General features: G+C 43.0%; 1 protein-coding gene across 1 annotated transcript in view; it reads right to left on the bottom strand.

Moving 5' to 3' along the window:
- dnah2 (dynein, axonemal, heavy chain 2) overlaps positions 1-12,536 on the bottom strand; it is a 52,824-nt gene that overhangs the window by 19,125 nt on the left and 21,163 nt on the right. Inside the window, exons 33-57 of the mRNA XM_024287548.2 lie at positions 12,251-12,376; positions 12,032-12,142; positions 11,760-11,954; positions 10,172-10,275; positions 9,901-10,090; positions 9,270-9,450; positions 9,076-9,203; positions 8,530-8,682; positions 7,848-7,973; positions 7,560-7,778; positions 7,371-7,488; positions 6,425-6,561; positions 5,707-5,844; positions 5,478-5,636; positions 5,261-5,413; positions 4,183-4,274; positions 3,149-3,344; positions 2,542-2,766; positions 2,346-2,450; positions 1,213-1,401; positions 1,032-1,117; positions 829-959; positions 608-757; positions 333-500; positions 93-253 (exon numbers count right to left, since the gene is read on the bottom strand). Coding sequence (XP_024143316.1) covers positions 93-253; positions 333-500; positions 608-757; positions 829-959; positions 1,032-1,117; positions 1,213-1,401; positions 2,346-2,450; positions 2,542-2,766; positions 3,149-3,344; positions 4,183-4,274; positions 5,261-5,413; positions 5,478-5,636; positions 5,707-5,844; positions 6,425-6,561; positions 7,371-7,488; positions 7,560-7,778; positions 7,848-7,973; positions 8,530-8,682; positions 9,076-9,203; positions 9,270-9,450; positions 9,901-10,090; positions 10,172-10,275; positions 11,760-11,954; positions 12,032-12,142; positions 12,251-12,376 — 3,741 coding nt within the window. The remainder of the gene's footprint in view (positions 1-92; positions 254-332; positions 501-607; positions 758-828; positions 960-1,031; positions 1,118-1,212; positions 1,402-2,345; positions 2,451-2,541; positions 2,767-3,148; positions 3,345-4,182; positions 4,275-5,260; positions 5,414-5,477; positions 5,637-5,706; positions 5,845-6,424; positions 6,562-7,370; positions 7,489-7,559; positions 7,779-7,847; positions 7,974-8,529; positions 8,683-9,075; positions 9,204-9,269; positions 9,451-9,900; positions 10,091-10,171; positions 10,276-11,759; positions 11,955-12,031; positions 12,143-12,250; positions 12,377-12,536) is intronic.

Genomic DNA, 12,536 nt, shown 5'->3' with positions numbered 1-12,536 from the left:
AAAGACTTCTGGGAAATTTCTAGGGCCCTGCTAAATTTAGACACCCTGAAAACATGGCGACCTTTCCAGGGATGTTTAGGGGAATAACCAACCTCAACAAACTCATCTGACTTGTAGAGGTTCGGCACCTCGCCTGAGCTCAGGATGTTGTTGATGTCCTCCAGGAAGGATTCGTCTACGATCTGAGTGTCGCTGAACAGGAAGACCGTGGGCTTGTTTTCTACTCCAGTGAGGCGGTAAAGCTTCTTAATGTCTGCCGGGAGAAGCATTCATAACTGGGAGGGACTTTTCCCACAGCAGTGAGCTGCACTCCTGCTTTCCTCTCATCTTACCTTCCCTGAACTCCTGCTTGCGGTACTGCTTGGTGACCTCCACCTGGAAAAGCCGGTACCCGCAGATGAAGGCGGCGATCTTGGAGAGACTCTGCCTGCCGGAGCCGCCAATGCCGATGAGGAACATGTTTCCTCTGAGCTGACTGATGACGCGCACCACACGAGTTACTGTGAAGAGGGAATAGATCCTGAACGAGAGCAGGTGACACAGGCAGCACACACATTTTGAACTATTTGCATCTCTGGTTGAAGTGTTGGGGTGATTAAGGGTTTACTGTGCTCGATGGCATCCTGAAACAACACAGGATTCATGGGAACCATTCCAGGAGTCATGTTGTAATCCTCCAGCTGCGACTCCATGAACGTCTTCAGAACCTTCATGTCCACAATGTCCACATAGCCGGACTCTGGAGTCAGGAAGTCTCCTGATGAACACAAGGGAACGTAAACCCCTCCAGCCCCACGTTGAAGACACCTCACAGGCAGACAAAGGTACCAAAGATTGGCGCTTGCTTGTTGGGACAAATGCTGTGGAGCGGGACGTTGAAGTGAGATGCCACTTTTTCCTCCAGCAGAACCAGAAAGGCGTCGGTGTCGCTGCGGCTCACGAGTCGATCTGAGAAAACCCTGAAGGGGGCAGAGTACAGAACTCCTGATACAAACTAAAACAGAGGATTAAAACCTGTATTAGGGATTTACCGGAAGCACTCGTGGATCCACAGTCTTGTGATGCTGTTTTTGTTATCATGGAAGTCTGGGCTGGCCCTCAACAGACCCTGAAACACCTGAACGACCCCCCCCAACACAAACAAAAACTCAGTTCAGCCCAAGTCAGATGCCAGAACTTCAATATAAATAAGCTTAGCAGTTTTCTCCGTACCTTGGATATGTCTCTGAGGTTAAAGAGATAATGTATCTTGGATGGTGTTGGGAGGAAAGCCCCTCTGACAGCTTCATACAGCTCTATGGTGGCGAGAGTCAGGGTTTCTCCAAGTGGCTGCAACTCTTCCGTAAACTTTTGCAGCTTTTTCTGGATCATGGAGCCATAAATGCTCCTGATCTGGGACTTCTGAAAGAACAGAGGAGGAAGACGATCATGGGCAGACAGTCTCCGGAGCAACGCCAATCGGTGTATTTATTTTTCCATTGATGTCTTTGATTTTTCCTTTGATGCTTTTTGTGCTTCTATTTTCTTTCCTTTTAAGTTTTGTTATGTTTTCTTTATGGTTTTCATTTTTGGTTTGATGGGTTTCTTTTGTCCTTTCTTGGTTTTTATTTTTCCATTAATGGTTTATTTATTTGTTTTGTATTATTTAAAAAAAATTCCTTTGATGTTTTCGATTTTTCCTTTTTAAGTTTTTTTATTTTCTATGTTTTTATTTTTTCCTTTGGTGTTTTTTATTTTTCGTTTAATATTTGTAGTTTTTCCTTTGTTTTTAAATTTTCTTTTCATGTTTTTTTTTTACATTTATGTTATTTCCTTTAATGTTTTTAATTTTTCCATTGATGTTATTTTATTTTCCTTTAATATTTTATTTTTTTTCTTTGATGTTTATATTTTAGTAATTTTATTTTTCAGAGATATTATTTTTTACATTTGTATTATAGTTTTGCTTAGATGTTTTTTTTAATGGTTTTTCTTTTATTTATGTTAATTTATTTTTATATTGATTGTTTTTATTTTTCCTCCAGTGTTTTCTCTTTTTCCTTTGATGGTTTTTATTTTTACTGTGATGTTTTTATTTTCCTTTTAATTTTATTTGAGGTTTTTGTTATTTACTCATTTTATGTTTTTAACCACAACCTTGGTGTGGCTGTTTAAGTGGCTGGTAAAGAATGTGAAGTCTACTTCATACAAACATGAGGAAAGCAAATCGAGTGGAAAGTGGTTCTTATTAAAAGACAAAGAAGAAAAGAGACATAAAACCAGGAACACTGGAGAGTAAAGAAAAAAATAAAATGTGAGGGGAAAAAAAGCCAAGTAAAACACAAATGAAAGGAAGAGAGACTTACATCAGGAAAGGTCATATTGACGAGGCTGAAGCGACTCTGTAAGCGGGCAGAGATGTGAGTCCTCCCACCACCAGGGGGCCCCATGGAGGCCAGCAGGAACATGCCCTGGTGCAGTTACAACACAAACACGGTCTGTTTCCATGCACTTTGTTGGTAGAAACCAATGAGCAGCAGAAGGACTTCCCAGTTATGTTACCTTGATATAGTTTGGAGTTTGTTTCTGCAGGTCGTACCAGAAGCCGTAGTCCATCCACAGGCGCAGAAGCTCCAGCGGAGGCTGAGAGCCGAACAGGTCGAGGGCCGGCATGTTGAGGTCGTCCAGAAAGCAGAGCAGCTGCTTCCCACCAGCTGGCACCAAGGCCCCTTTGGATCTCCTTTCCAGGCGGCTCTCCACAATCGCCTGAACGTTGTTGGAGGAAGTCTGAAGGATGACGAGACGGGCATGAAAACAGTTCTCGACTGAACTCCTCAGATTTGCTAATCCAAACCAGGAGACGGGCGCCAGAACAAACTGTGGCAGCAGTGATGGATGAGGAGAAGCGGCTGCCGTGAAGAAGTGCGCCGTTGATTACAACCTAAATCATCTCTGGCTCTCATTCAGCTGTTTCCAGTAACATCACGAATGGCAAGGAAAATATATGACTTTTAATCAGTGTGCTGAATTTGAGACTGAGCCCATCCGTCACAGAGAGATGGTTTGGAGGCACCTCATGAGCACGCTCAGAAGCTGCAGTCGTGGGATGGATCTCCTGCTGTGAGGAAAGATGGATTACATACGCATGTGGAGCTTGGAGGAAACACACCTGTGCAGACATGTTGATGGTGAGGGAAGTCCAGTTCTGGTCCAGGCCCTGCAGGACGCTCTGAGCCACCAAGGTTTTTCCAGTCCCGACCGGCCCAGTGAGCAGCACGGGGTTCTGACCCGCCACCAAAGCCTTGACCAGTAAGTTATAGCGGACTGTGTCCACCGTTGGGATTATAATCTTGTAGAAGGGAGTTCTGATGAAAATAAATGAATACAAAGGATACTTTCTCAGATATAAAATCTTAGTCACATGATCCTGTACAGGTGCTGCAGGGTTTTCGGTTGGGCACGTGGAGGGACCTAGACATGTGCGGCCAAATCTTAAAGGTGTGTCTTGCAGTTCCCTTGAGGATTGTACGGCCACCTTAAACGGACGTTATGAAAATGGAACGGACTGTTGCTGTGGTGTGATAAGGTTATTGTGAAGTATAATTTAAGGATAATGGGACATGTACGCACTTACTGTATGTAAGTTCGTTGCCACTCTGCAAGATTTAGGAAATTTGAAGAAAAAAATCTGTACCAAACGCCTGTTTCCCACCCCTAGACTGTAAAAGACAGACAGAGTGACCCCTCCCCCCTCACGTTCCAAACAGGAAGTACCAATTGACTCCAAGAGACCAAAATCCTAAAGAGTTTTATTGAGAAATAAACAGCTATTACTCACAATTATCATTTTACGCTGATACTTTTCTATGAACATCTACTTGCAAATGTTTTTTTTTATATTTTTACTTTATTGCAAGTTTTTTCAAATTATAAACCGACCAATCAGGCCTCTCATTGAAAGCATGGTCTCACCTTTACATGTTTGAGTGTTTGCTTTGAACCGTTTTCCCACAGCATGCTCTTAAAAAAAACATGCTAGAACATTTTCATGCTATGGGATCGGCTTGCGACTTTGATGTTTCATTTGCACCACCAATGTGCCCTGTACAAGTTTGACCATTTTTCACCTCCAAACGCTCCATATCTACCTGTAAGGACAGTTGTGATGAAGCTTTTAGAAATATTCATATGAATACAACTTACTCATTGTTGTAGGGCCAAAATTTGGGGACTTGGTCCTCAAAGGGCACCCAGGCTTCCCTGTTTGGGTCCACATAATACTCATAGATGGTATCCTAGAAGGGATTTGGGGCAAAAGTTAGAAAAATGTTTAAACAGAATGAAGTTTTTGAACCAAACATGATGGGATTTTCTAGAAGTTTGCGTTTTTTTCCATCAGCTGGAATACCAAAAAATCCACCACATACACCAGGGGTGTCAAACTTAATCGCACAGGGGTCCAAAATCCAGAACACACCTTAGGTCGCGGGCCAAACAGGATAAACATTTATTGAACACTCTAAAACTACATTTTTTAAAACAGTAACTTTCTAACATAATTATGAACTAGATATAAAGCATTACCTGCAATCATGCTAGTGCTGGAAGCTGAATTTGGCCGCTAAAGATGCTAGTGCTGATAGTTGAAGATGCTGAAATTGATAGCTAAAAATGCTGGAGCTGATAGCTAAAATCACTGAAGCTAAAAGCTGAAAACACTGAAGGTAAAAAAAATATTAGCTAAATGCCAAATTAGCCTAAAAACTTTTTAAAAATAGACTAGTCAAAACAGGTAGCCTGAAGCTGAAAAAAATAGCTAAACTTCCAAATAGCCTAAAAAATGGAAAAAAGCCTAAATTAGCAAAAACAGCTAGGGTGTAGCTGAAATATTAGCTGGACACATGTGACATACATTCTTCATGAAGTGTGAAAACACTGCAACCCGACAGTTCAAGCCTGAAATATATTTCTGACTTTGGAACCCCTTCCCAATAAAACATTTGAACAAACAGGGTCCAAATGGTTCTGATGTTACAGGTGTCTGACAGATTTTTGCTTGGTTCTTTGTTTTCAGACTGAACACAGCTGATTTTTAAGCATTCACTATTTGTGCCTCTTACAGTCTAGTTTCTCTGTCACGTTTCTCTACTATTCATCTGTTGTTTGCTTGTGGAAGATCTGACTCGTTCTTTGTCGTAGATAAAAATGTTCTATATAACTGGTTCTAACATTCAGAGTTCTGCTTTGGTTTGGTTGGTGACGCGGTGCTCGATGGACAGACCTTGAAAGGAAAGGTGCCCTCCATGTCTCGCAGGAAGTGGTCCATCTTCCTGCGTCCGTCCTCGTCCACGGAGGCACAGACGGACCAGATTAGGCTGAAGACGAACCACAGCTCCACCACCCTTCCCAGCTTTTCTGTGTCTGAGTGACTGACCTGAAGGATAGGGGCGTGAAAAACACGTCCAAACTGGTTTCACTATCAGCTGTACTGGACTGACCCCTCTGCTGGTTGTAGTCACGGAGTCGTACAGGCGGCACAAGGAGATGACCCCGTTCAGCTCAGTGATGGGAATCAGCTCCTTACAGTGGGTCTTCTTAAAAGCCAGCGTGCTCTCCAAGTATTTTTCCAACAAACGCTTTAGATGATCCACTTCAACCTAGAGGTCAAAGGCAGTTAGTTTTTTCCTCCTACTTTTTAAAGGCTTTTTTGATCGACGGAGGTCATACTTTGTTTCGCTTGTCCAGCCAAGACTGAACGAAAGGCCTCCATCCCAGATCAACGTAGTCGTTGTAGACGATCCCACAGCGGGACACTGTCGCTGGAGAAGCCACTGCCAGGTTCTCCACCTCGAACAAAAGAGACACCTACCAGAAAACACAGTGTGTGAGGTGAGCTTTTCATGAACTCTCAGTCTATTTGGTAACATTTCAGAAACAAGTTTCCAAAGGGGTTCTTTGAGTTCTACACTAATGGGACATCTGAAATACTTAAGCACCAAAGACACATACTTTTATGATTAGTTAAAATAAAACATGTTTTTTTGTTTCTTTTCACATAAAAACAGATGATTCTAAAATAATTAAAATCAAATAAATGTTTTATTTATCTTTGAAAGGGAAATTCAAGTGTTCTATTTCAGATGTATACATACATCATCAAAGAAAGGAAAAATAGTGAAAAAATACGACAAAGATTGAATGTTATTTCAATTTTAGGGAAGACCAAAAATATTCATAAAATATGAAAAACTTCACATTTAAAATAAAGTTCACAAGAGTTCAGGATTACCCTGTGATTAATAATGAACCATCATTTCTCTCCTTATACAAACCACTCGTTCATTCAATGAATTTTCATTTCTCTCCTGATCCCTTTTCCTTTAACTCAAAGTCCTTCATTAACTAAACAGATTTGTTTGTTGTGTCACTTCCTGCTCGTCCTCACCTGCTCAGGCATAGAGATCCTCTCTCCGTTGATGAGAGTGAGCACCTTGTTGTCATCCATGACAGAGTTCATGCTCTCGATCCACAGCGTGTCCACGGGTCCGTCAAACAGAAGCCACTTCTCATCGGGCTTTTCATCTGAAAGAGGAGGCAGTGACACGAGTGACCTCCGCCCTACAGGTGTCCCAACAACTTTACTGGACTGAACTGGATTCTATCAAAATGCATTTGCTCTTTCTGAGGAGGACCTTCAGAGTAACTCCTTACAAGAGGACTTTATCCTGTAATCAAGTAGTGTACGGCATTTTTGTCCCACTCCAAACATATTTTTTTTCTATCACAAAATTATTCCTAGTGAAATTTTAATTATGATTATGAAGTTTTTAGCCAAAATCAAAACTTTTTTAAGATGTATTTTATGCACAGCGGCAGTAGCTCATTGGAAATAGGATTCTGGTTTGTGGGCGGGGCTGTTGCTGCAGAGCTACCCGCCCCCTGCCCTGTCGCTAACAGCTCTGTTTGAGCTCATAGCCTCAAGCTAACATTAGCGGCAAAAAAGTAACAATGAGCAACATTAGATAATCAAGTTGTACAATTTTGTGTCAGAATCCCAGTTTTCTCCAGCATGAGTGTTGATCATGTCTCGCACACCTAAGCACGTTAATTTCAGTAGCTGATTTAGTCTGAGAATTTTCTAGCATCTGGTTTTCTGATCCAACGTGATTTAAATTAAGAGATACTCAGAGACTCAGTTTTAATCATAAATTATTTTATATAGGTCCTTCACGATGAGAAAAATGCGACAAGAACACGTTAAAACACAACAAAGATTGGATTAGTTGAAAAATAACAGAAAATCAAAGAACATAAACACAGGAGCTCTGGTGTTAAAGGGTTAAACTGCAGATTAGTTTACAGGAGGAAGGACAAAGGATTCCTCCCGTTACCTGCACAAGCAGACCTCATGAGCGCAGACAAAACGCCATCCTTCCACTCATTGGTAGAAAGGTCATTTTCTCCATAAAGCTCTCCCAGACTCATGGATTTGGGGTTCAGAGGAAACACCTGAAAGACAGAATGAAAGTTCTCCTCAGCCATTACCAACAACAGAGTCTCCTCCTCCTGCTCAGACCCACCTGGACCTGCTGAAAGCCGGGCTGGTTCTGGTTGTAAAGCGCGGTGAGGGAATTCTGCAGGGTCCTCCAGGTGACGCTCTTCCCGCTGCCGGCCTTCCCCACCAGCATGGAGGAGTGCCGGGAGTTCTTGGTCTCATAGAGTTGAAGGACTTTCGTGACGGTGAAGGGAGTGACCTGCAAACCGCTCTGACGGAGCTCCAGCTCCACCGCTTCCTTCAGCTGGAAGGAAGGATTAAACATAACGTCCTACTGAAAACCAAACCCTGAGGAACCCTCCACTCCGCTTACCTTCTGGTTGTCTATCACAGGAGTTTCCACGGCGGGGAACAAGTCCTGGATGATCCCGCTGAACAGAGGAAGGTCAGCAGAGCTCAGCTTAGCGATGTTCATGTCCTTCATGGCCATCAGCAGCACCTGAGGGCAGAAACACACAGATGGAGGTTTTTAGCTTCAGCTGGTTCTCTGGATTTGGTCTCATTTCAGTGTTATGGTGGCAGAAATGTTAGGGGGGAGGGTGGCTGTGATTTCTCCTGGATCTCCTGACCCCGTGGGCTCTCCTGGAGACAGTCAGAGCTGCTGGGATCCTCTCATTAAAATTATTACTTAAGAAGGGTCCTGTCCTCGCCACAGGAACCTCTTCTGTATTATTACGTTTGGGACCTCAGATCGCCTCATGTCCCGTCTGTTCCATTGACTTAACATAGAAACTGTCCGCCTCCGCTCCGTGAATCGCGTTCGGTGTGAATGAATGCACATTTAGACATATTCAAGAACTCTTCTTTGCCCTGTTTATGGAAAGAAATTGGCATGTTGCTGTATTTTTGAAGCATTGCTTTAACCCCAGAACGTTTCAAAAGTACAGGTTTGGCACCCGATAACATCCAAACGGTACCCATGCCTAGTTATAAGGTGAAGATTCAGTCCTCTATCTGTGAGGATCAAATCCAGACTCCGTGTAACAGAGACTCACTTCCTCATCAGGGAACTCTGGAGAACCACGGCGCTTCCTCCCGGCGAAGCGGAGCAGCGAGGTGAGAGCGCGGAGACCGAAGTCGTAGTGGTCCTGCTTGGACAGCTGCTGCACAGCCAGGGAGTATAACGTGAAGACCTTCTTAGCCAGAACCTGTGAGGAAGACCCGAAAGGTCAAAGAATAGAAGACAAAGAACAGAAATATGGATTCTAGATTTGATTAAATGAAAAAAATCTGATGTTTTTTCTACCCGTTTTTTCATCCAGAAAAGCAGCATTTGGCTAACGTTTTACGAAAGCAAATTTAGCAAACCCTGAGGAACCCCACCACCGGGCATAGGTGACCTAGGTGGCCGCCTAGGGTGCCATCTGCTGGAAGGGGCACCAAACTGCAATGTTTTTTTGTTTTTTTTACAGTTTAACACACCACTCTTTCCGTGTAAAAATGTTTAAAAGTTTGATAATTTAAACCACGATTTAAATAACTCAAACCCATGTTTCCTCTAGGGCGCCATGCAGCCCAGGACCGTCTCTGCCTGCCAGTACCTTGCAATTGCTGAAGCCTTCGGCAAACAGCAGGATCTCCGCAATCACGGCAGAGTCCGGAACCACCATGGAGATGGGCCTAAACATCGACTTCAGGTTGTCGGGAAGCTCGGTGCGTCCGGCGTACCCTGAGATGAAGCCACAGTCCCTCACTCACTTCAAGCACACGCAGCTGTAGACCAGCGGCGTCCTACCAGGGTTCATGGTGATGAAGACGCCGAACGACGGCACCAGAGAGATGTTCTGCCCCTCGAACTGGAAGCGGCTGAGCCCGGCGGAGATGGCGGCCAGGATGGAGAGGATCTGCTGGGCGACCACTGACAGCACCTCCACGTTGATGCGGTTGAACTCGTCGAAGCACCCCCATGCTCCCGTCTGCTCACACCAACAACACCACAGATGATGCAGAACCATCAGTTGATACATACTTTTCTGAGAATCTTATTAATAGAATGATCCAAACTTTCCTTAAAAGCTATTGTACAGAATGTGTAGTTCATCATCCTTCCACTAGGGGCAATAGAGGGGTTTATGCTGTCCATTTCAAAATGGCTGCCTCCATGAACTCTCAGAAATGTTAAGTTTAGGTAACCCTTTACAACTGGAGCTCCAGTGTTTATCTTTGATTTGCAGAAACTTTCCAAGCGTTAACAGTAGATTCCAGTAGATTCTAAAGGAGAAAAGCGGCATGAGCCACCTTTCTCCTTTAGAATCTACTGGAATAACAGTGATCGTGTTGAAAAGCTTAGTCTATTGTTCATAGTTTTAAAGGATGCTCTGTCTAATCTAGTAATGTGGGGATCAAATCTGAGATGACGGTTTCACCTGAGCCAGTCCAGAAAACATGCGTCCCATGGATTTGTAATCCAGCCCTTCGGAGCAGTTGACCACGATGACGTACGTGGCCAGAGCCTTGCCCAGGTCCTTCACCGTCTCCGTCTTCCCTGTGCCGGCAGGACCGATCAGGGAGCCTCCCCGGTGCAGATGGAGCGCCGTGGTCAGGGTCATGTAGCACCTGGAGGAGGGATGAACCGCGGCGTGAAAGATCAGACTAAGAAGCTGGTCTGAGCAGCTGAAGGAAGAGGGTGGTGGTGACCTGTCAGTGAGAGGGGTGATGACGAGCCGGCCAGAGTTACCCAGGTATTCACAGCCGTATTTGAAAGTCGTGTTGGTTTGTTGGATGATAAAATTGTAGTCGTCCTGTTGGGACAAAAGGACAGTTTTCTGCTTAAAAGCTCAGATCAGCAAAAGAAAAAGTTGTTTCTTGAGGTCATCAGATGGCCAGACGAAGATGCGGACTTCATGTCAGTCCACAAAAGATGCTGAATCACCTGATCACAGGGCAAAGATCAGGAAGTCCTGCTTTCCGAGGTTTAATTAACTCAGTTTATGACTTTAGAGTGAACATTGACAACGTGTAAATGACATAGAAAATCAAAAAAATCACGAAAACATCCATCAATCCATTAATCCATCTATTAATCTGTCAATTGACCTATTCATCAATCCATCCATCAAGTGATCATTCAATCCATTCATCCGTGGATCATTCATTTATTGATCCATTCATTCATCCATACATATATCATCCGTCTATCCATCCGTTTGTTCATTCATTTTCCCAGTCTGCATATTGAAGGGTTGCTGGAGCCTATCCCAACCACTGAAGAGTCAAAGTGTTGGTTCACCCAGAAAAAAAATATCAGTCCATTACAGGACAACACAGAACCATACAATCCTAACCACATGCACCCACTCTCACATTTTATGAGAAACCGATAACCTGTGAAGAAAGTTTTTAGACTGTAGGAAGAAACTGGAGAGGCTAAAAAACCTCACATGGACAACGAGACCATGCAGACTTATGTGAAACTTTACCTGTAAACAAATCTGAGCTCATTCTTCTTGTTATATAGTCCAACAGAGGAATTATATAAATTAACATTTTCCCTTTCAAGCATTTAATGAAACAATCATTCTATTTAATAGATGTAATTCAGTGGGTCATGTGTGTACTGCATGGAAAAGTGTAAACATGTTTATTTTTATACCAAGGAGCAATTATATAATTTTAAAAAGACATCCTTTTTCCAAAGTTTTTATTGGTTAAATCAAACAATTAGGACTCTTTTGGTGAGAAGCCACAAGACACCGAAGTGAAATGTAAAAAACACTATATAATGTAACATAAGTAATGTCTAAAAACAATGGAGGTAAATTATTTTAGGCTCTCTCATTACTATAAAACACCCAAAAACAGAACCTTTCATCTTCTTATTTTTAAAGGACTTAAAAAAGGAGTTTGATGCTCAGGAAACAAAGATCAAAAGTGATGCTGCAACAAAGGATTTTTACGCTCTAATAAATCCACAAAGACCTGCTCACTTTAGAAATTCCCTCTTTATCTTCTCTGGCATCATTTCTGATCCCTAATGACATTTTTTGCAGTTTTTGATTTTTTTTTGGTAACTTGTACTGGCTGTCCTTCAAATTAAAATTCATTCATGTGTTTTTGTTTTTATTACATTCTGTTTGATCAAGCACTACATTTTAGAATGATGATGGTAAATATTTACTTCATAACTTTTTAGTCACTTTTAAGTGTTGGATGACTGATGATAGAATCTGTGCACACGTATGTAAACCACAGATGCTGTGACGGCGTCTCCTCGTGGTCCTCCCACCTTCTCTTTCCTCCTGTACAGTCGCAGCTGGGAGAGCCACTCGAAGGCGTTGACGTCATCGCAGCCCGCCCTGCCCAGCTGGTCGATGACGTCCCGGGCGTGGACCTCCACGGTGACGAGCGCCACCACCTTCAGACGCAGGACTTTGGGCAAAGTCTTACGAATCATCTCCAGGTAACACTTGAGAAGGGAGAGCTGAGGGAGGGAGGAGCTTTGAGAAGAAGCTCAACCAAATTTAAAGGAGTTTTATAGAAAATGTTTTCACGAAGAACCTGCTTCTTCTTCATTGACCTCAGGGCGTTGTTGTCTCCACTCTCCTTGCAGGCGATGAGAGCTTTAGTGACGTCAGAGGTCCACTGGATCTGACTGGCTGTGATCACCATCTAGAATAGAGGACATTCTTGAATCCTCAACCATTAAACACAAACTACAGCTTCTGATAGAAGAACAGAATCAGACTCTAAACTGCTTCATCTGTGCAGATGACGGACCTGTCCCGGCCAGTCTCTGACCCACTTCTCTCTAGAACCCGTCACTTTCTTCAGGTCTGTGAGGCATCCGTTCAGAGAGTTCTTCACTGAAGCTTTCATGGCTCGTTCAACGTCACACAGCCACACCTGAAAACAGCAGAAACATCTTCTCCTCAGCAAGTAAGAGATGTATTTGGAGTATAAGTTGCTTTTTTTTCTTTTGTTATTTGGTTATGGCATTTTTTTAAATTAAAATGACAAAGTTCTTTAAAATAGTAAAAAGGAGAATAAAATCAAACAGGAAGTT

The sequence above is a fragment of the Oryzias melastigma genome, linkage group LG18 (genome assembly GCF_002922805.2).
Source record: "Oryzias melastigma strain HK-1 linkage group LG18, ASM292280v2, whole genome shotgun sequence".
Lineage (NCBI taxonomy): Eukaryota > Metazoa > Chordata > Actinopteri > Beloniformes > Adrianichthyidae > Oryzias > Oryzias melastigma.
Note: the sequence above shows the minus strand (reverse complement) of the source record. Positions and strands in the feature narration are given on the sequence as shown.